The sequence below is a fragment of the Lineus longissimus genome, chromosome 8, assembly GCF_910592395.1.
Source record: "Lineus longissimus chromosome 8, tnLinLong1.2, whole genome shotgun sequence".
In the NCBI taxonomy this organism is placed as follows: Eukaryota; Metazoa; Nemertea; class Pilidiophora; order Heteronemertea; family Lineidae; genus Lineus; species Lineus longissimus.
In genome coordinates, this window is record NC_088315.1 from 19,290,157 (window position 1) to 19,312,120 (window position 21,964).

At 40.2% G+C, this 21,964-nt stretch overlaps 1 protein-coding gene across 2 annotated transcripts; it reads left to right on the top strand.

The window, feature by feature from the left end:
- The first annotated feature begins 1,487 nt into the window (after nt 1-1,487).
- Nucleotides 1,488-21,835, top strand: LOC135492736 (tetraspanin-18-like). Of its 2 annotated transcripts, none has more exons than XM_064779351.1 (9): nt 1,488-1,575; nt 11,578-11,679; nt 14,948-15,157; nt 15,784-15,858; nt 16,652-16,750; nt 17,205-17,276; nt 17,728-17,859; nt 18,307-18,390; nt 18,723-21,835. In XM_064779351.1, the coding sequence occupies exons 2-9, from the start codon at nt 11,614-11,616 to the stop codon at nt 18,786-18,788; spliced, it is 804 nt and encodes a 267-aa protein (XP_064635421.1). In that variant the 5' UTR covers nt 1,488-1,575; nt 11,578-11,613; the 3' UTR covers nt 18,789-21,835. The 2 variants fall into 2 exon arrangements, with proteins under 2 accessions (XP_064635421.1, XP_064635422.1); XM_064779352.1 differs by lacking the exon at nt 1,488-1,575 and adding an exon at nt 10,473-10,623.
- Nucleotides 21,836-21,964: the final 129 nt, after the last annotated feature.

Below are 21,964 nucleotides of genomic sequence, written 5' to 3' on the forward strand. Positions count from 1 at the left end.
TGTCTGTGTAGTTCTCCTTTGAAAATGTTCAAATTACGTGTTCTGTGTCTTGGTGTAATTAAGTTTAGTGTCCTTGTGAAAATATTGTAACTGTAACCCACATTGTTTAAAATTCACACCCAGATCATCTGAACCCACTTATTTCAAAATTCACAGCGACAATTTTTACCCCACTTAGTTTTAATTATTCACTGCCAAATGTTCTGACCCCACTTTATTCATAATTCACAGCCAAATGTTCAGACCCCACTTTGTTCAAAATTCACAACATGACTTTCTGAACCCAATTTGTTCAAAATTCACAGCCAGATATTCTGAACCCACTTCAATATCCTGTAATTTCAGCAGCATTAGATTAGTTTCAACATGACCCAATAGATGGAAGTACAATTACCACTTCATATCCTTATGATATTTTCAGCACCTTTGTAACAATAACTTAACTGGTTTAAATTTTTGGGTGCAGCCATTAGCAATCGATCAGTCGATTTGTCTGTGTCCCTTGTTACTGATCACTAGTTAATTTCTGTATGAGGATGACCAAGTAAATAAGATATTAACAGACATCCTGAACCTCAGGCCAACACTAACGACCAAGCTTATGTAACGTGTGCAATGGGAGGAGCATACGATTGACTCTGGTATTCGAGGATGATGAAGAGAGGGGTTTATGATGAATTCCAATTTTGATCTGGTTTATGACATCTGAAAATCCCGGGATATCATGTTACCAGTTATTCAACATTCATATTCATATTTCAGTCAGGAGAATTCTCAAATATTGAAACGTGTCTGAAGTCAGCTGTTCTCCTTTGCTGACCACAGTTGTATTCTTTAGTAATATTTTTGTACTGTAAAGACTCCTTTTGAACTCTCTCCTTTAAAAATATTGCAAAAAATAACAGAACAATAAAATATATTTTGGGAAAACATGTATTTGTTGAATTATTATAGATTGTGTATGCCTCACTCCTCGCTGACGCGGTAGTTGGTAAAAGCTGGACTCAGATTTTGGACTCTGGACGTTGGGTGGTGCATCTGTTGATAACTTGATCACATGACATCATTGTTATACGATCATGTGACTATCTTCATTTTGATTGGCTATGGATGGATATCTGCTGACATCATGGCTAATTTGTAAACATCATGTGCGCACACTCTCGTATCTCTCACGAGATAGGGGAGAAACACGCCTTGTGTCAAAGTGAAACCAACAACGATCGTGGACGTTGATATTGCCATTGCCATCCCCATCTGTTGAGAAACGAGTATGCGCGTGCAGCCAACGGGAATGATATCATTTTGTAAACAAAGATATCCATCTATTGGATATTGTACCGATCAGAATTGTATAAACCGCATGGCCACGCGACTATTTTACCCATTTTTGAATTTACCGCCTTATAACACCCTTCCACAATCCGTCTAGGTGAATTCCACATTTTCTCTCGACCCACGACGTTCCGCCTGAGTTCCCGTTTTAGCATCAACCTAGATGTAAACAACAGAAAGTTGACTGCATTTCAATTTCCAAGCAACTAAAGTCGATTTTGTGATAGTTTCTCAGTTGAAGTAAGTATTGTACGGTAGTGTGCTGATTCTATGGATGTCATAGCATTTGTTGATACCTTTTATTTGGAAATTGAAATTCTTGATTCAATGTGAGAAGTTAAGCATCTTTTTTCCTTTTTTTCAGTTTTTGCAAATTTCACAAAAAACAGTTTGTCCAACCCAGGCCCAGGCAGGATTACTGGCAGCTTAAACTGTTGTAGCTGTCAGATATTTGATGTTGTCAAAGGAATTTAGTTTTTTTTCACATTTCAGAGACAAAAGGTCAAATCGATTCGATACATCATAACTTTATTTTGTCACTCACTGTTGTTGAGACCTCGAGTGGATGCTTTACAATGATGATGATAACCATTTTGATGACAGCGCTGAGTGACTGTCATACAACACTTCAGATATTCGGTCAGGACACCCTCTCTGATGGACACTAAGTTTGGTCCAGACTGGCAATTTCTATTCAATTTGTGATTCGACTTCCGCAATCAGGACAGCATTTGACTGACCCAAGGGTCAGGGTGTCCGTAATAGAGAGGTTTGACTAATATAAGATGTGTGACCTGATGGGCAATGTCAATTGTTATGACGAGGACCACGCACTGGTTCCCACTCCCCATAAAACAAAAAATCTAAATGTGTTGAATATTCCTCAGAAGAAGCCTTCAGACGAATGAAATTGAAATCAAATGAAATTTACATTTATTTACCACTAATAGTTGCACTGGTAATGTCAAAATAAATTGAGCATAACAATTATCAAGAATTCATAAAGACTAGTCTTTATTTATACGTGCAATTATTGATTGTAGTGGAAAAAAATACTTTTATACTCGGTATCCAATCAAATAAAAGTTGCTACGTCTCTTTGCCACGCTGTGTGAGTCGCCATTGACGATGATTGATTCCCGCGCGAAACATGATAAATGTCAAGCGTCAATTTGATTAAAATCGTCAAACAGAGATTGTATAGCCTCCATAATGAATGAATTACTCAGTGGCACTGGGCTGGTGCCGGTATGGTTTTGCTCAGATTCTGTGAGCAGTAAAATCAGAATGAGCTGGAGGCTGGAAAGGTCAAATGTTTAAAGGTTCAGTCATGTCCAAGAAAAAAATTTAAAGGGAAAGGACTCGATACTATTACTACAGTAAAGAGAATAAAAGTAAGGTCTTATATTCATGTAGCACTTTATACAACATTCTCTAAGCGATTTAAATTTGTTCCCCAGTCCAAGCTGAAACCTTACAGTATTACTCAGATGAGCTTCTCAATCAGCGCTACAACCTGAGAATTTCCGACTGGTACAAAATGTACCCATAAAAACCTAACTGGAGTAAGGCATGTAGGCAAAGAGCCCTGCCTAGAGTCTCTCGCCAACAGTGGGGGTCGAACCAGGGGCCTCTTGACTGCTAGTCAGAGACAAGAGCCACTACACCACCGTGGCTCCTTTGGGTTCAAAAGTAGCAGGCAGTAGGCATCTGTTTCAATTGAGCCCGTGGATATTTTTCATAATCACTCTTAACAAACAACTATGAAGTTTGAGAATGTTGTTGGAGACATGGTGTATTGTTTGGGGGCTGACGACATTATTTTATCGGTCAGCTATTGATTATTGATGAGATGGTGATTGATATCATAGTCCTTCCATTACATGATCGATCCAATAACAATTGTGATACATAACATCTAAAAATGTCTCCAGGTCTGAGTGTCAACGAATCACATCAAAGGATATTTCATTTTTGACCATCATCGGTTTAGCATCTGACATGTTTGAAGTGAGAGATTGCTGTTGGCGACAGTATGCCTGGCCTGAGCAGATGATTTGAGGCCTGATGTTACTTTATTGATCAGCTATTAGTTGCTGATTGAAGTTGTGACACCGCTGTCGTTATGTAAAGATAGAACTGCTGGAGTGAAATGTCAGCTAAGTTAAATAGTCATTTGTATAACATCATAAGCGCTAAAAGGACATTGTACTTTGACTTTGCCGTCATTGTCTTACCTCATTACGAATGCTCAAGTTCTATTTTGCCAAATTTCTGTTAGCAAGTATCATAGTTTTAAAGTTTAACGTTTTTCAAACATGTTAAAGTTGTTGTTGACTGGCGCAGGGACACTGCATTTTCTGTTTGGTTATCAGTGGGTAGCGACCCCTGTCTCGTTGCTGCAAAACACACATTCTCCGGCTCATTGCAGTAATTCGGTGCATGCTGCAGGGCGCTTAGGCAAAAACTACAAGAGAGAGAGAGACTTCTCCAAGGCATTCCTTGCCAAGATGAAATTCGACCTCTGCAATACTTTCTTCCAAGTCGTGCATCATCCCTCCCAGGTTCTTGTTAGTCAGCTGCCTATCCTGCACCAGGACTCTTGATCTTCAGGCACCTGGGCCTTGTAATTGTTTGCAACTCAAGGCCCGATGGAAATTAGCAGGTGCAAGTTATTTGCAATTGCATCGAACTATTTACAGCACTTACTTACTGTTACCTTCAACTCTCAAACCGGGAAGTTTTTTGGCTCACCATACTTAATATCAAAAATATAAGCGAGCCTTGTATATTTTTGTTAATATGCAGCCCAGCACAATGTTCAATGGATCAGGAAGTAAGAACTTTTCAAAAAGAATTGGTACAATTCAAGTAGGTGTTATTGAAAATCTCACAAAGTTTTTAATGAGCGCAAGACGACAGTTGGGTTTTTGAGTGGATCTAGTAAAAACGAAACTCCTAGTCTCTACATGAAAGTTCAACTTCCCTGTCGGCATTGTAGGTTATTCTTCAAAACTATCAAATGAAGAAGGGGCATTTTCACAGACTGCCCAGTAGTTGATGACTTCGACAGAACATTCTTCCTGCCAGCATTACAATACACCTTGAGTCGAGTTTCGTTTCCCAGTGATTTGCTGAAATTAAAAGCCCTCCCAACTTCAGAATTGACCATATGTTCCACTTTTTTTGGCTACTAGTACTAGTAGTAGTACTTGAAGTCCTAAAGCGAATACAACTCCTTCAAAATGAAGTGAGCGCGCGTTTCATAAACCTTGGAGGCTGTTCTCTGAAAACAAACAGTCTCCCACCCTTGAAATTCACATTCACCATGTTTCGGAGTTCTAATTGCTTTAGGATTTCAAGTTCTAGTCAAAATGGTGGTGCCTGTGGTCAACCCTGAAGTGTATCCCTTCACCAGAGTACCGGACCTAGACTAGACGAGCCAAGAGCAGTGAACCGACAAACATTACAATGCTGATCAGTCATTCCATTCCAACAAGGCCACACCCAGCAACCACCGATGGATTATTGCATTGTCATTATGGTATGCTGAGATTATTGTAATTAGCAAACATTACGGATTGGAAACACAAAATCGGCTAAAATGCATTCAATCCATTCCTGAACTAATAATGAGTTCGGGTTGTTGCACAATTTTCGAGGCATTATCCGCAATGAGCCCTGTTGAGGAGTTGGAAAACCCAGACGCTCGATTTCACACAGAAATCTCATGTGTGGAGTATGCTGTCCATGTACAGTGCATGGAACCTGTCTTAGCAGACACCTCTCTATTAAGGATACCCTCTCTTATAAGAACAATATCTTTAGTCCCAAACCTGTCATTTCCATTCAAATTGACATCTGTAATGAGGACACCTCTCTATTAAGAACAGCATAGGTCAGTCCCAAGGGTGTCCTTAGTAGAGAGGTTCTACTCTACCTCATCATCAGGCAGATATCTGCACTTTAGGCATGACAGACTTGGCAGTGACGGGATGGAACGATCACCGATCTCTTAGAGTCAGACATGACAGGTAGCCGCCAATCGATTACGACACACGCGTCCAAGTCTAATGGATCACCACGGATATTAATCGGTATTCCTGCATGACGTCAAATCTCATAATGGGTGGCATGTTCACCTGCCGCATCAGAGGTGTACCAGGGTTGGTGAAATCATCCAAAAATCATTAAACATTTACCAGTTTTGGTTTTTGTCTTCATTTTGGGTCTACCCTAACACTGGTACCTGTTTTGACTAGAGTCCAGGCAACTGAGAACTTGGAGCTCAGCTCAGTATAAATAATAACTTGAAACTTATGATTTTCATAACATAAGCATCGTTGACATGAAACATGAGAACCTCACACACTTACCAACGCCTTATGAGATCATTCTGAACTTCCTAAGTATGTCTGAAGTATTTACGAAATCATTGTTTGCCTGTTTGCTGTGGCACAGAAATGCAGTGTTGTCTCAAAGCAGAAACTTCAGTTTTAAGTAGTAGGCCTACTGAATGAGGATAGAGTGTCTATGTCAGAAGACATCCCTCATAAATAGAGCAGGGGACTCAGATACCCGTGCAACCCTGCCTTCCTGTCTTCGCACGTTGAAGTCCTGATTCAACATAGGCATTTTCCCAGTGCAATTGTCACTGCAAGAAATCTGCTCAGCACCTGTGGTTACTTCGTGCCATAGGCCTACTGAATGCAGAAAATAAGGACAAAGTGGCTACTATTTGGCAACCAGTATACATGCTTCCCGAAATTGGTGGCTTGCATTGGAACTAACTTTTTCCCCCTTGTCCGTCATTAAAGGCATTCAAGTGTGTTGGTCAACCATGACTATCTCCTTTGTCCCTCCACCATAAGGTCTAGTTTCCCCTTATGACATCACTATTTCGGACACTCGGCGCCCCATTTCTGGAAAGGTGTATAGTTGGCGTCTTTTGTTGATTACCCGCTTCCCATAAACGAGACTCACAAAACTCGTCCCTCCGGATAAATATTTCACACCCCACCCATAATTAGACAAGTTATCAACATGGATGTCATTGTTGCGATGTGTTTCATGGATCACCCATCACTGTTGATTGTCTCCATTGGTAACTGTCCCTGTTGGTTGACATTCATTGATGGAGTTCGAGCAGATCATCAGTGGTCTCATGTCACATGATTCATATCAAATCAAATATGACATTTCTAAAGCGCCCAAATTTGGTGAAAAATTTCACCAACTCTCAGGCGCCTTTGAAATACATACACTCGAAAAAGGTGTGCTTTTAGCATTGTTTCAAAAGCTGCCTTTGACTCCGCAAGTCTAATGTGTGTGGGCAGCCCATTCCATAGGAGTGGCACCGCCTTGTAGAAGGATCTGTCACCAAAACGTATGCACTTGGTGCGTGGCTCCTGTAGAAGGAAAGCGGTATCAGCCCTGAGGGAATAGGCCGATTGTCTTGTGGTGATTACATGTTGACGGCATTGAGGGTGTAGCTTTCTGCTCTGAGGATGTCAATGACGTACAGTTTTAGAGCTTGGAGCGACCTTTGCTGATACTATGTCAATACAACGATATTGATTACAATAAGTCTAAGAGTGATAATCTCGGATTATGCTGATCCGATATTCAAGAAACTCTTTCGAAGAAGATAATGAGATTTTGTCTCAGGTGACGTTTTATTGATGTGTTCATGCTATTCATAGTTCCTTGTCAAGGCTAGACAATATAGGTGGAACCTCCCTTAGCACTAGCAGACACCTCTAATATTGAGGACACCCTCTCTATCAAGGACGCTAGGTTTGGTCCCAAGTCAGTTGGCTCCATTCGATTTGACCTCTTTAATCAGGACACCTCTCTATAACGGACAGCACTAATCAGTCCGAGGGTATCCTTAATAGGGAGGTTCTACTATACTGATACCAGCAAAGGTTTGTGTGCGTTTAAATGTCCCCATCGCTCAGAGAGCCAAACACTACTACCCTAGTTAGTCATGCAAGTTTTCCATTCACTTTTCACTTTCACAATTCATCCTGTAAACGATATCTTCGTGTCGGCCATTTCATCAACAGAAATAGAAACTGCCGTGTTCCTAAATTGTTCAAAACATAATACAACCGAAACAAAATTCAATGTTTTTCCACTTTCCCCACACTACAGCAGCGACTAACACGTTTTTAAAGGTTTTGTAAATCAATTCTTTATACTCCTTTAACAGGCTGCGAGAGAAAATGTTTGTTTAGGGTTGAATCGAGCGCTGAGGAATTGAAAATACTTGTATTTCCATCGATCCCGCACCGCTTTGCCTGTGGCGGTGAATTCATTCAGTGGGCCGTGATTGCCAAAGTGATTGCGTGAGCACAAGCCTGGATTTTGCTTTCGTACAAACTTTCCATCATTCTTGAATGACGAATGATTAAAGTGAAATGATGTCAGTGCACTCTTTCTTGAACTAAAATCGCTCCGACTGCTATAGCTAAATTATCAACTTACTCAGGCAAGCTGTTAAGAGACAGTTGCTTTAGACCTTTAGATTTAATTCATTATCTAATTAGTGGTCGCAACTTAATTAAATCAATGTCTCGTTATGCATTCATAACATGATTGATTTAGTCTGAGCGCTTATAGAAATCTCAAAATAATTTTCCGATTTCTTATATTTGAGATAAGGGTTTGTTTAATAGGGGGCATCTCATTCTAAAAATACATTGTACCAAGGATGGATCTGTGCCGGATGATAACAAAAATTGTGTTGGTAGTTTTTTTCTCGCTCAGGGCGTTGATGAATTTGCCCCATTCCTGATCAGCGCTCCTTTGGTGGTGCATGCTCTAGCAGCTGTGGGGGGAACAAAATGGCCGACTGAGAAGGTCGGCCATCTTGGAATGGGGTGAGACTCCTGACATGATGATCAGGTCATGTAGCTAACGGATGTTTCAGATGTCGTGACGGCTGTGACGTCAAATCGACAGATGCTGCCTCCAGAACTTGGCGATTTAGCCATAGGTTCTCATTAGGAAAGCAGTGAACACTCTTTGCCTTGAATATTCTACACTGGAAACCTCCCAGGTATTCCTGGGCCCCATTTGCCCATCAACTAATGAGCTGGAAAATGTTGATAATTTGGCCACCTTTGTGATAATATGCTAGAATTTGGGAAGCTGATTGTCAATTTGCTAAAAGGTCTGTGAGGACAATTGAGGTACTAAACTAATTGATATGAGTGGTTATCAGCCAGTTGAATATTATCAATTATCAGTCAGAAGTTGCAAAAAACTCTATTATTCACCATTTTTGGAGCGATGAATGCCAAACAGACCTCGCAGGATCTCACTTGTGGCCAGTCGACCCTGAAGTGCAGCTCGGTAAAATGAATATTTCGGGAAATTCCAAAAGACAGCTCAAAATGAAGTAAAAAATGCAAAAATTTAGTGGAAATCATATATTTTTTGCAGTAAATTCCTCTCTCCTGCCTCAAAATGATGTGACTTGAGTAGGGATAGGGCTACCTCAAAAAGTTTCAAAAGGGCATGCTGCCTGTAGTTGTGTCATCGTGGAGAGTGTCCCTTCTCCCGGCAAACATGGGGAAGTAGTTTCTCAAAGAGGAGGCTTCCATGCTGAATTTCTTTGGCAAATATGTGCATAATCTTTGTAATAGCTTCATGTGAGCGAATTTGCAATATCTTCGTGAGTACACTTCAGCGATGCATGCGTTCCAAATAACTTTTCATATCTCTTGTATTCTGATAGGACGTTCACGTTTATTTGCTTAATACAAGAATATGCCAGATGCTTTTGGCGGACCTTTGAGGACTTCTGCGGTTTCTTGCATTATTGGGATTTGTGATGAGTTATTGGTTAGGAAGTAGAGTACAACCTCTCTAGGACACCCTCAGGACTGACAAGTGCTGTCCTTGATAGAGAGGTGTCCTGATTAGAGAGGTCAAATTGAAAGGAAACAACTAATTTGGGACCAAAACTGGTGTCTCTAACAGAGAGGTTGTCCTTAATAGAGAGGTGTCCACTAAGTGAGGTTCCACTGTATTGGCATAAGGCACGGTGCTCGAATTTTTCGTTATCTAATTCTACATTTGTGATGTCATTTGAAAAACATGCAATAATTCATTGAATGAAAGTCAGAATGATGTATTCATTGGTGGAAGTTCAAAGTTGACTGTCATAGTGTCAATGTTTATTTCTTTATCTATATGCCCTTGCATCTTTGTATTATACAGTAGAACCTCTCTTAGCGGACACCTCTATTAAGGACAACCTCTCTATTAAGGACATTAGTTTTGGTCCCAAATTGGTTGTTTCCATTCAATTTGACCTCTCTAATCAGGACACCTCTCTATTAAGGACAGCACTTGTCAGTCCCAAGGGTGTCCATAATAGAGAGGTTCTACTCTAATTCGATTCATTCCAAAGACTATTTCGAACTACAAGCTAAGAGTTAGATTCTCATAACACCCCTTGCCCAATCCAATGTGGTTAGGCTAATAACCTGGCCCGATATTGTAATCTTCCACATGAAAAGACGTCATTCCTTTTCTCACGGCACCTGAACTTTCCACCAGTCGTGTCCAGTTCACTGACCTTGAACCCTTAGGCCCTTTACAATGCTTACAATCCTTGATTAGTTTTACAACTTGTCTCAAAGTGAGCATGACTGAGGTCGTTATGAATGGAATTATTTAAGTTCCAAGTAGGTATGACTTACTAGGCCTACGTTTGATAATGACGTACATGTTGTCTTTTATATTTGGGTCGACAATATATAGATTGAACATTTGTGTGGGAGGACACTTTGAGGCCTACAAAAGAGGGTAGTACAGTAGAACCTCTCTATTAAGGACACTCTCGGGGCTGACAAGTGCTGTCCTTAATAGAGAGGTGTCCTGATTATTGGTCAAATTGAATGGAAACAATCAATTTGGGACCAAAACTAGTGTCCTTAATCGAGAGGTTGTCCTTAATAGAGAGGTGTCCGCTAACAGAGGTTCACTGTAATTGTCATTTGTGATGTTCATAGCCGTGACAATGGGCGTAGACCTTCACATTATTACAATTCTGGTTTGAGAATAGAATGTTAGCCAAACCTTTGCATAATTCATTGCCTTAGTCATGCATTCATACCTACTTGTGTCACTGGGCTAAAGTTGAGTGAACACACCTTCCATAAAGGCTGAAGCCATTTGAGTTTCGTTTTTTGACTAGAGTGGGTTAATTTCGATAACTCATTAACTCTAAGTGTTTTCGGATACTAGTATCAAGGTGTCTCTGATTTTATTCCCGTGAGTATTGTTCTCTTCTTTCTCCGTCTTGGATAACTCAATAGACTATAATCTAGACTATAAACCCCTTCATGGTGATGTTATTCACAGCTAGTTGATCGACAATATTTGGAATGATTGAACCTCTGTTAGTGGACACCTCTCTATTAAGGACACTAGTTTTGGTCCCAAATTGGCTGTTTCCATTCAATTTGGCCTCTCTGATCAGGACACCTCTCTATTAAGGACAATACTTGTCAGTCCAATGGGTGTCCTTAATAGAGAGGTTCTACTGTAGTTTCGTTTAGCTAAGCAAGCTAGTACATGTAGTAATAGTAGTAGAAACAGTGACACCTCCCTTAGCAGACACCTCCCTATTCAGGACACCCTCTATTAAGGACACACCAGTTTTGGTCCCAAATTGGCTCTTTCCATTCAATTTGACCTCTCTAATCAGGACACCTCTCTATTAAGGATAACATATGGCAGTCCCAAGGGTGTCCTTATTAACTTATTAGGGAGGTTCCACTGTACATGTAAACTAGCACTCCACGAATACTACATGTATAATTACATCCTTGTTCCAAGCGTACTGTAAACCACCAAAGTTTTGTATGCAGTTATTTTCACAGATTTCGCAAATATCATCACCTTGCAAAAATCAAAATCCCCAATTTTTTTTGGATTTGAAAATTTTAAAGAAGTTTCATTTTCATTTCTCGAGATGAGCACCCCAAAATGGCCGTTTTGGCGTGTTCAGGAGACTGTATATCTGAAATGTAAGGTCCGGGACCATTTACTGTGCTCTGGTGTGAGGTTGGTGGTGCTAGTCTTGACTGTGCTCACATTTGGGAGAACTCTTCACTAAACTCCTTTTTGTTGATCAAGGCGAAAATATACCAAAAGAAATTCCCAGTCCTGAAGGGGTTAATGATAACCACCCATGTCATACTTTGTTCTGCTTTATCATTTTAGGTAACTGTAGCGTAAAGTGAAGTCCAGATTTTCAAGATGGCTGTCGGTTGTGGTGCCAAGTGTGCGAAATATCTCCTATTTATCTTCAACTTCCTGTTCTGGGTAAGTAGGAGCCAGAAAATTCAATCGGCAGAAGTTGGCAAAAAATTTAAGATTTTATTTTTATTAACATAAACTTAAAGAATTGCTGTGAAAATGTAGTTTGAAAATTATCGTATTAAGACACTTCACAGGCAGAAAACCTTGGCTCCCTGGTTGATTTTTAGCTCACCTCTTAGCAGAGGTGAGCTTATCCCATACCGTGGCGTCCGTCGTCCGTCGTCGTCGTCGTCGTCGTCGTCGTCGTCGTCGTCGTCGTCGTCCGTCGTCGTCCGTCGTCCGTTAGCAGGGCACGTTTCGTAACTGTTAGAGCTATTGAGTTGAAACTTGGTACACATGTACCCTTATGTAATGACACCTTGGAGACCAAGTTTCGGTCCGATTCGTTTCATGGTTTGGCCACCAGGGGGCCAAATGTTAAAAGTGAAAATATGCAATATCTCCCTTAATAGTAGTCGGGAAATTTTGAAAAAAATATGGTAGGTACTTCTAGCAAAGGTGCATCATATATCCTCCAGGTTTTTGATTTGACCTCCTTTTCAAGGTCACAGAGGTCAAATGGTGTAAATCGGCCGTTAGGATGTAACGATGGCACGTTTCTAAACTGCAATGACTATTGATACCAAATTTGGTACACATTTACCCCTTAGTCAGGTGATCTCAGGGACCAAAGTTTGGTCCAATATGATTCACCACTTGACCACCAGGGGGCAAAATCTAAAAACCTTAAAAATGTGATTATTCCTTAACTTCTTGCCCGATTGCCACCAATTTGATATCATGGGTACATTTAACCACGATACAGTATATGTCACACATGTTTTTAATTTGACCTTCTTGTCAAGGTCACAGAGGTCAAATGGCATAAATTCGCCGTCAGGCCGTAACTATGGCACGTTTCTTAACTGCAATGACTATTGATCACAAATTAAGTACACATGTACCCCTTGGTCAGGTGATCTCAGGTACTGAAGTTTGGTGCGATCTGATTTGCCGTTTGGCCTGCAGGGAGGGGGCCAAATCCTAAATTCTTCAAAATGCCATTATTCCTAGTAATGACTTGCCCGATTGGCACCAATTTTATATCATAGGTAGATCTAATTCTAACAACCATTCAATGTGTCACCCGGGTCTTCTTTGATTTGACCTACTTTTCAAGGTCACAGAGGTCGAATGTACTGTAAATTGGCCATTTTGGGGAAATTGTAATTGCTTGGACCTACATCAAACCTAACACTACATGACACAATACCATGCTCTTTATCCATCTTTCCTCCACATGAGGTGAGCACAATGGCCCTGGCCATTTCATTTAGCCCTAAAAACACATTGCTGGTATCAATAAAACCAAAAAATAATAAAGACTAGTCTTTACTAATTCTTGATAAAACTGGTAATGGCAAGATAATGATTTATATATGTTGTATTGACACTGGCTGTTGTAAATCAGTTAATCAATCAATCTATATACTATATATCAATGTGATCAATATTAATTGTATTGATCGATTGATTGGTGAGTTCACGCCTTATTTGTACGTACACCTACAATTAAACATCGGGATCTCATGTTTCGTAGAAAATTATGCAAATGATGAAAAGGTCAAGAGTACTTTCTAGAAATAATCAATTGGATTATGTAACATAAACAGATATTACGGGTTGATTCAGTTAAAACTCTAGCACTCACGACCAAGTTTTCATTTGTCAAAATTTAAATTAAACCAAAAATCAATTCAACAAAAATCATAGATTTACCATCGACTGTAAAAAATAGTTCCTTTTGATAGTCACTCATCAATTTTTTTCGTCAGAAATTTTTCATCAAAATTTTTTTCGTGAGCATGACCAACTTGTGAGTCGCGAAAATTTCCTGCACACAGGTTTTTCTGTCCAGTGCTTCGGGTAAAATGAATAGCACCAGCCAGTGCTTCCGAGACTGCTAGTTTGTAGCTGGATAACTTGCAGCCTGGATGACACATTTGAATGACTGGCTGATGCGCTGTTTAAAAACCCCATTAGCAAATTAGTATTGTCTGAAAGAGAATTTGATAATACGGTCGTTAGATAGTTTTGCGGTGTGTACCATAGACTATCATTGCCGTGAAAATTATTTCCTAAAACACATTTAGTTGTGTGGCCTGGCTTCATTGCCGTTATGCTCAAATATTTACCAGTAATTTGGGAGAATGCATGCGATAGTATGTTGACAAACTATGGAATGTTTGATACCAGACGTCATCGTGGTTGATGGCCTGGCTTAAATTCATGAAAATGCTTACTGGTGACGCTATTCCTAGGATGAAAATATGCTCAGTATTGTGTCACTGCCTGGTGTACTCAGAGCTGCTCAGATTTATAAATCGAAACTTATTCCCACCTCCGATTTTCACTGGGCTGTTCAAAACTCCCCATTTTTGTAAGCATTTCGCAACAGGTTTCCTTGAAATCATGCTGAACTGAAATGAAATTGTCTCCCTTAGGTTTTTACCAGGCCGTTCAAAACTCCCCATTTTTGAGCGTTTTGCAGCATGTTGCCTTTAATCATGCCGGCACGAAATGAGCTTTTCTCCCTCAGGAAATACAGTACACGCTTTCAAGTGACATATTCAAACACACACCTGCGGCAAGTGGATGATAAAAATTTATTGCCGTTGACGGATTATCTTCCCAGCACCTTATATGGACAGAGGTTTTGTTTTTCACGTCAACAAATCAATAATGGCTGTTTTTATGTTGATTTATTGGCTAAAATCAATGATTTCTCCGCTTGATATATTGCCTCATTTAACGTTTTGTAGTTTTGTCGTGTGTGTGGCGTGATTTTCAGTTTGGTTCTTTTCCATATTAGGAAAGGACAGGTGATTTGTCTCTCAGCAACATGTAAGGTAAAGGTGGTACAATTATAGCCCTGATGCAATTTTAACCTTTCGGGTGCGTCAGTGTCTGCTGTCAGCAATTTTCTACTCTGTTGAAGCTGTAATTGTACCAGGGCTATAATTGATGTAGCATAGCATGACATGTGAATTGCCATATGTCTTATGGCATGTGACATGTGACATAACTACACATATGGCATGTGACATAACACAAAACATATGTCATGTGACATAACAACACATATGACATGTGACATAACATAAACACATGGCATGTGACATAACATAAACATATGACACGTGACATAACATAAACACATGGCATGTGACATAACATAAGACACAACACATGACATCAGCAAAAAAATTGACCTCTTCCAATTTCATTCCAGTTATCCGGAGCAGCGATCCTCGGTGTGGGCATCTGGTTCAAAGTCGATCCATCGATCATTAACAAGTTTCAAATTTACGAGTCGGGACAGAACGACCCGTATCTCTCCATCGCTGGCTGGGTGCTGATCGGTGTCGGTGCTTTCGTCTTCGTGGTCGGTTTCTTCGGGTGCTGTGGAGCAATCAAGGAGAGTAAATGTCTCCTTGGATTGGTGAGTCGTGGTCTTCCCTGTATGTTTTGAAAGCGACGGGCGGACACGTTTAAACAATGCCACCAGGGCCGCCACATATCAAGGCCTACCCGGGTCATTTAACTCTTTACATCCTGGAACATTTTTATGTGTTTCCCTGGAGCATTTAAGCAATTTTCACCATATAAGACCCCCAGAAGCACCCCTGTACAAGCCAGCCACTAAATGTCCATAATATTTCATCAATAGATCCCTAACCGGCCTTAGTTTCATTGCTTAAGTAAAGATGGCGATGGTGTCGCTTGAGGATAGGTCTGTACTGGTGGCCGGTTAGCGGCCAGTTAGGGATATATTGACAGTCCAGCGTCTGGTTTGTGGCCAGTTAGGATCTAAAGGGTTAAAACATCATATAATAAACCTGTTGACTCAATCAAAAACCCATTAAAACGAACATAAAGTCCATGAAAATGTGAAAATATGACATCCGTGAAAAAAATGCTGAGTCATCGATTATAATTTCAGTACATCTTCTTCCTGGTGGCTGTCATGGCGGCTGAACTCTGTGCCGGGGTGATTGTCGCCATTTTTAGGAAAGATGTAAGTCTCGCGTGTCGTCTCGCCCTAATGTCGTACATCTATCATTTCAGTATATTTTCTTCATGGTTCTTGTAATGGCGGCTGAGCTCGGAGCCGGTGTTATCGTTGCGGTGTTTAAGGATGACGTAAGTCTTAAAATGCACGATATTGCACTCTTTCCTAATTGTATTGCACTATGTTGCACTGAGGTATTTATAGCTCATGATAATGACGTCTGCTTGTACAAATACTTTTGTAACTACAGTGGAACCTCCCTTAGCGGACACCTCTCTATTAAGAACAACCTCTCTATTGAGGACACCTCTCTATTAAGAACAACCTCTCTATTGAGGACACTAGTTTTGGTCCCAAAGTGGTGGTTTCCATTCAATTTGACCTCTCTAATCAGGACACCTCTCTACAGCACTTGTCAGTCCCAAGGGTGTCCTTAAAAGAGAGGTTCTACTGTACATGTATTACCACTACTTCTACTAAGACATGTGACCCAAGGTTGTTGGGGTGCCATGGCAACTGGTAGCAGTCACACCTTCCCAAGAAGACGGGTTTTCAGACTTTCGTATGTGTCTTGAGGTCTTGTCATTCTCATTCTCATAAAGCCCCTTAGGACCTCTGACGTTAGGCCTATTATTGCAGGAACCAAAAATAAGTTAATGTTAAAGTCGGCTGGGCTACGGCTCATCTGGCCGGAGCTAATCCCAGATCCTGTAGCATTAAGCAACTAGGAGTATTACTCCCCTGGATAGGATGCTGGTCTATCGTAAGATTAACTTCCCAGGCATGCAAGACTGGTATTCATATACTTCTGGGTGGAAAGAAGCAGAAACAAGTAGGATTAAGTGCCTTGCCAAAGGAGGCGAGGATGAAAAAGTGCTAGTGGGTTTCAAATCAACTGAGTGTGGTTTTGTGTTTTTCTTTCAGATTGAAGCGGCCATCAAGAAAGACTTAAAGATGCAGGTGCAGACAGATTTTGGTCAGGAGAGCGCGTTCGATGCAGCGTGGAACTACACCCAGATGGAGGTAAGCGTCAACAACAAAAAGTGCATTCTGGTTCACCTGGGAAAAATCACCTGTACAGCACTCATGACGATTCTTGCTCTCTCTCTGAAGGCGTGGCCTGAGGCTAACAATGATTTCATCATCATCATTTGATCAGTTCCTCCTTTGCTTCTAAGTTCTGGCTCCCGCAACAGCAGTCTTTTGAGGAGTCGACTGTCTTCCATGCAGACAATGCGCCCGTACCATTTGAGAAAGTTTTGGGTACTCAATACTCATAAACCTACAGCCTAGAAACACTCATGGCAGAAATAACATAGGGAATTCCCCTTTCTAAGTAGATGCATCCAGCGTTTTCTCAAGCCAACATTACACACTGGAAATCAATGCAGAATATGGATCGTCACTACAGAGGCATGAATCACATGTGAAAGGGTTAACTTATTTCTCTGTTTTATTGATTTGTTGTTCTTTTTAGCTTCATTGTTGTGGAGCAGACGGCATTGCTGATTACTATGGCAGTTACTATGACCTTAACGTCACAGGCTCGGTGAGTTATATTTTCCCATTTAAATTCATTTCACAACAAAATATAAATCCACGATTTTCAAATTGAGGAGAGTGTGTCCTAAATAGGGAGTGTGTCTTTAATAGAGAGGTGTCCTTATTAGAGGGGTCAGCCAATAGAGGTTCCACTGTACAAGCAGGAGTTAGGCAAGTTACTCCTGTTTCTCCTTGGTGCTGTATTTTGCTTGCCTTGACATAGACACTCGATACGAGGAACCTTGGTTTTATCCCTCATTCGAAGGACTCTGTGAAGGGCCAGAAATTGAGTTCCTTGGCTTGAAACCCATGCCGGTTATTCTGGTTTTTTCCTATTGTGTGGTAGCCAGTAGTGTTAACCACCAGCAGGCCGAGGAGCCCCATCCAGTCTGATCTTCGAATTTGTAATTTTTGAGGTTTGAATTCCATCATTGATTTCACGTCCATCGTAACTTCAGGGTAAATTTCCCGTGTCGTGTTGCACATTGAAAGATGGCGCTACGCCTGAAAAACCCGACTTCAAGGATGTGAAACAGTGTATGACAGACGGACAGGACACGACCACAAGCAGCACCGTCGTCAATAAAATCGTAAGTTCTTGCATCGTCGACCAATCCAAAGGGCCAATCAGCTTGATGGCAGTGACGCAGGAATAACACTCAAAAAAAGCATTGCCAATCGTAAGATTTTCCCAAGTGATACAACTTACAAGCAGAAAATGTCTTTGTCTCAGTTTCTCGGGGCATTAAAGGCTTCGCCCTCTGTTAAAAATTTGAAATTGAATTTGAAAATTGCCTTAGTGTTAATATGTACTGAGTATAAATTTCAACATTGCCATTGTGAAGACAGATCAAGTTTCAACAAATTTGCATGTATGATAACTGTACCCGAGCATTGTGCATAACTGCATTTCTATTACCTGACCCGCGCTCTATTGAACTGGAATTCACCCAGGAGCCGTTTGAATTGCTCTAGGGTGCGGGCCGCAGTAAGGTGTCGTGGCTGCTGGTCTCATCACAAGTTTATCCTCGTTACAGGGCTGTTACTCCAAGATGGTGGAATGGCTGACGGAGAAGAGTACTATTCTCATAGGTGTCGCCTGTGGTGTGGCGGGATTAGAGGTACGTACGGGAATTCGCGACTTTCGCTGATGTATTCCCCAATCAGAAGCCCAGAAGCATCTTGCCCCAAACAAGCATGAAAGGCCCCCTCTGATTGGCCAATACTTGATTGAAAGTTTCAGTTGCTGTGCAAGGAAAATCACAAATGATAAAGGGATTTAGCAGAATCCCATTTAGCAAACAAGTTTGATCATATTCTACCTCAGTTAAAACCTAATGATATTCTGTTATTTAAATGATATTCTACCTCAGTTTTTTTTTCAGAGAAACAAATTTCTTTACTTTTAACTTTTATATTTAAAGTCCTTCATCCACGTGATTTTATATTTCAGATTTTCGGCTTTATCTTCGCAATCTGTTTGTGTTGTAATATCGATCCCGAGGAGAAGTACCGATAAAAGATGGCGCTGTTTGGAGCAGACGTTACACCAGGTTAAGATGAGAGGCACATCAGCCAAGATGTAGGTCAGGGAGATTTCGGGCGAGATTTTTCCCTGAAAATTACTTATTTCAGGGCAACTTAAACCATATTAGGAATCAGTTCACCTCACCATTTAGGAATTAATACAACTTGATAAGGATTACGGGGATTTCTTGCGAATAAACACACCAATGATTAACCGTTTCAACCCCAGAGCCAGTTTAGACTCCAAGTATAGGTATTAAAGGGGGACTATAGGCAGGAGCCGGAGGTCAAATTGACCATCTTCGGGTAACTAATATTCACAGGAACTGCTCAGGTCATGTTTGATTCAGCATATGATATATTCCTGGTACAAGCAGGATTAGTTTTAACATACTGTGAGATGGGAGAGACTCCTATTGGCGACTTGATGTAGCTTTATCTTGCCTACCTAGCTGCTGCCTATAGTACCTTCAGGGTTACCGACTTGGTACTGGATCTTGTTATGAAAGAGTGAGGTTTCCTGCAATTCCCGCTCGTTATTATGGGAAGTTCATGAGAGGCCAGTGTGTTTGTAAATAATGTTTTAGATCAGAATGCATTTCTAGAATGATAAAGGTGCATAAATTGGCAGCGGGCTGTGAGGCAACCTCAGAATATGCTTAGAGCGAGAGATTTTAATCAGAGTTCAAGAGACTGTGTTCATTTGTTTGAAACCATTTTCGGGGGGGTAATACCATGTGCTAGTTTCGTTCATGTACATTGTATGTGTATATATTTTAGCAGAGCTACCTACCCCTACACATTTGGGGGAAGTTTTACTCAATGTCTTGTACACTTTCCTGGTTAGTTGAAGTAAAACTGGATACCGTGACTATAGTTTACAACATGTCCGCTGGTCCCTATTGGAGGCTGTTGTGTTGCTCCACTGAGACGCGTTTCTGGCCCTCTTCGGTTAAAAAACACAACAGTCCAAGGGGACCTGTGGACCTTGTTGCGAAGTAAAGTTGCAGTGTCCAGCTTTCCCTCTACTGTCATGAACCATTTCCTAGGCCATTTTATAATAACACTTTAAGGTAATTTCTAAAAAAATTAATTTGAGAAGAAAAATATTTTGAAATTATGTAAAACCATCACAAGGCCCAATAATTACACTTTCTGTGACTGATTTACACTTTTTGGCTGGTATTTTACACGTCGCTGAAATTTAGGGTAAAAAAGATATGAATGAATAAAAAGATAAATAAATAAAATTTGTATACGGCCCTTTCTTCAAAATAAATTCTTTGGAAATGCGCTCAAAAATCATATTTTGAGGTTGCCCTTGGCCTTGAATACGAGAGTATTTTTGTAATCGATGGATGTATTGTTAGAGTTCTTGTGTTCATAATTGTATGGTAGTGTTGGTATTACAATTGCTATTTAAAGCTATTATACAATGTTTGTGGCATTTTATTCCCTGAAACTTTCACTTCAGATTGCGTGTATGTACATGCAAGAGTATGGCAGTTGACCTTATAACAGTGAATATAGAGTATCTTTACATAAATTTTTATCTCTTTTGCATGAATTTCTTTTGTGTTGGATTAACGTGGCACTTTGAAATGATCTTTTGGCACCTAAAACCGTAGTAGCATGTACGAACACCCATCCCACCTTGGAGGAGGAATACTCACTCCATGGAGGTTAACTCCTCCAAGTGCAGAGCGAACACTGGATGCGAAGGACAACGTAAAAAACGAAAACTTTTTAAAATTCCGATATTTTTTTCGGAACCCTCACTCCTATTATAAGGGGTGACCCATAAAAATGACTTTGTATAAAATGTTCTCCACTGCAGCTGAATTTTAAGGTAGCGCAACTAACATGTTTGTACATAGCTCCTGAAAGTTAATTAATTGATTAATTAGTCAATTAATTTTCTGATATAATGTAATTTATTTTTTAGTTCACTTCTACATTAATCAATTATAGCAATGTTTAAGATTTCATACAAATTATAAACTATGTTTTATGTATGATATTAATAATTGGTTATATCATTGTTGATGTGTATTTGTGTGAAAATGCTTAAACCCTTTCTGGACTAAGAGGCAAAAAAATATGGGGTTGGCAGTGTTAAAAAAAATTACATTGCTGTCTCTGAATTTGTTTCTCGACAACAAATTCAAATGTATAGCAAGGTGTCAAAGGGTTAAATAAATGTGAGCTCTAACCTTAACCCACCGTTGATTCAGGACAAGTTTATGTTGAGCAATACCGGTTTTAGCATGTATTAAATCGTTGGTGCGTCATTTGCTAACATACTGAACTCTGTTAACATTAGTGTTTCATCCATCCTTGGCCTGTCCATGTGAAATAATGTATTTTGTATCTACATGTACAGTGTTTGTCCAAACTCTTTGTCCATACTGTGAAAGTCTTTATATACTTTATGCTTATGCATGTATTCTAGTAATGCACTTTAAAGATTTCGAAAAATCATGTAGATTTTTTGCGACATTTTGAATGTTGGAAAATGAATATTCCTAAACATTATATATTTGTGTATGAATTAGAAATTACCTTAGTGTTGTAGACTTCGAGGGACTTCACATCTTTTTCAAGCTGGCTCCTGGCCGATCTCCGTATTGGGCCGCTTCCTTTAAAGGCCGAGTACAGTGATGAACTTGTTTACATAGTGGCCTGCTAGGAACGGTAGTGTGCATCCTTTACCAGAGGTGCCATCAGATGTAAATTTATGCAGTATGCATATGTGTTTAGTAAAGGAATTCACAGTGGTACTACCTTTTTGGAGAGTGTACCCTTCCATTTTCTGTTGGCCACTCTGTAAACAAGCTCACAAATGGACTGGGTCTTTAAAGTTTTGTGGTCCAAAATTAGAACTAAGCAATGTCAATATAGTGCGAACATGGCCGACAAGGATCTATCTTTTCTGTATCGGCCATTTTAATTGTATACTCGTTATCTTTTATAGCGTCACCATGGTAACTACTGTATGCTATATTTTATACAAATAAAGCAACTTGTAGCGTAAATAAATAGTCCGACTCTGAGTTAATAATGTCTGTCACTTTCGTCGTATTTGCCAATCTACCGAGTGCATGTCCAAGAGACTTTAGGACTCATGTTCACTGCTGGTAAATAAGCATGCTAGTTCACAAAATATAG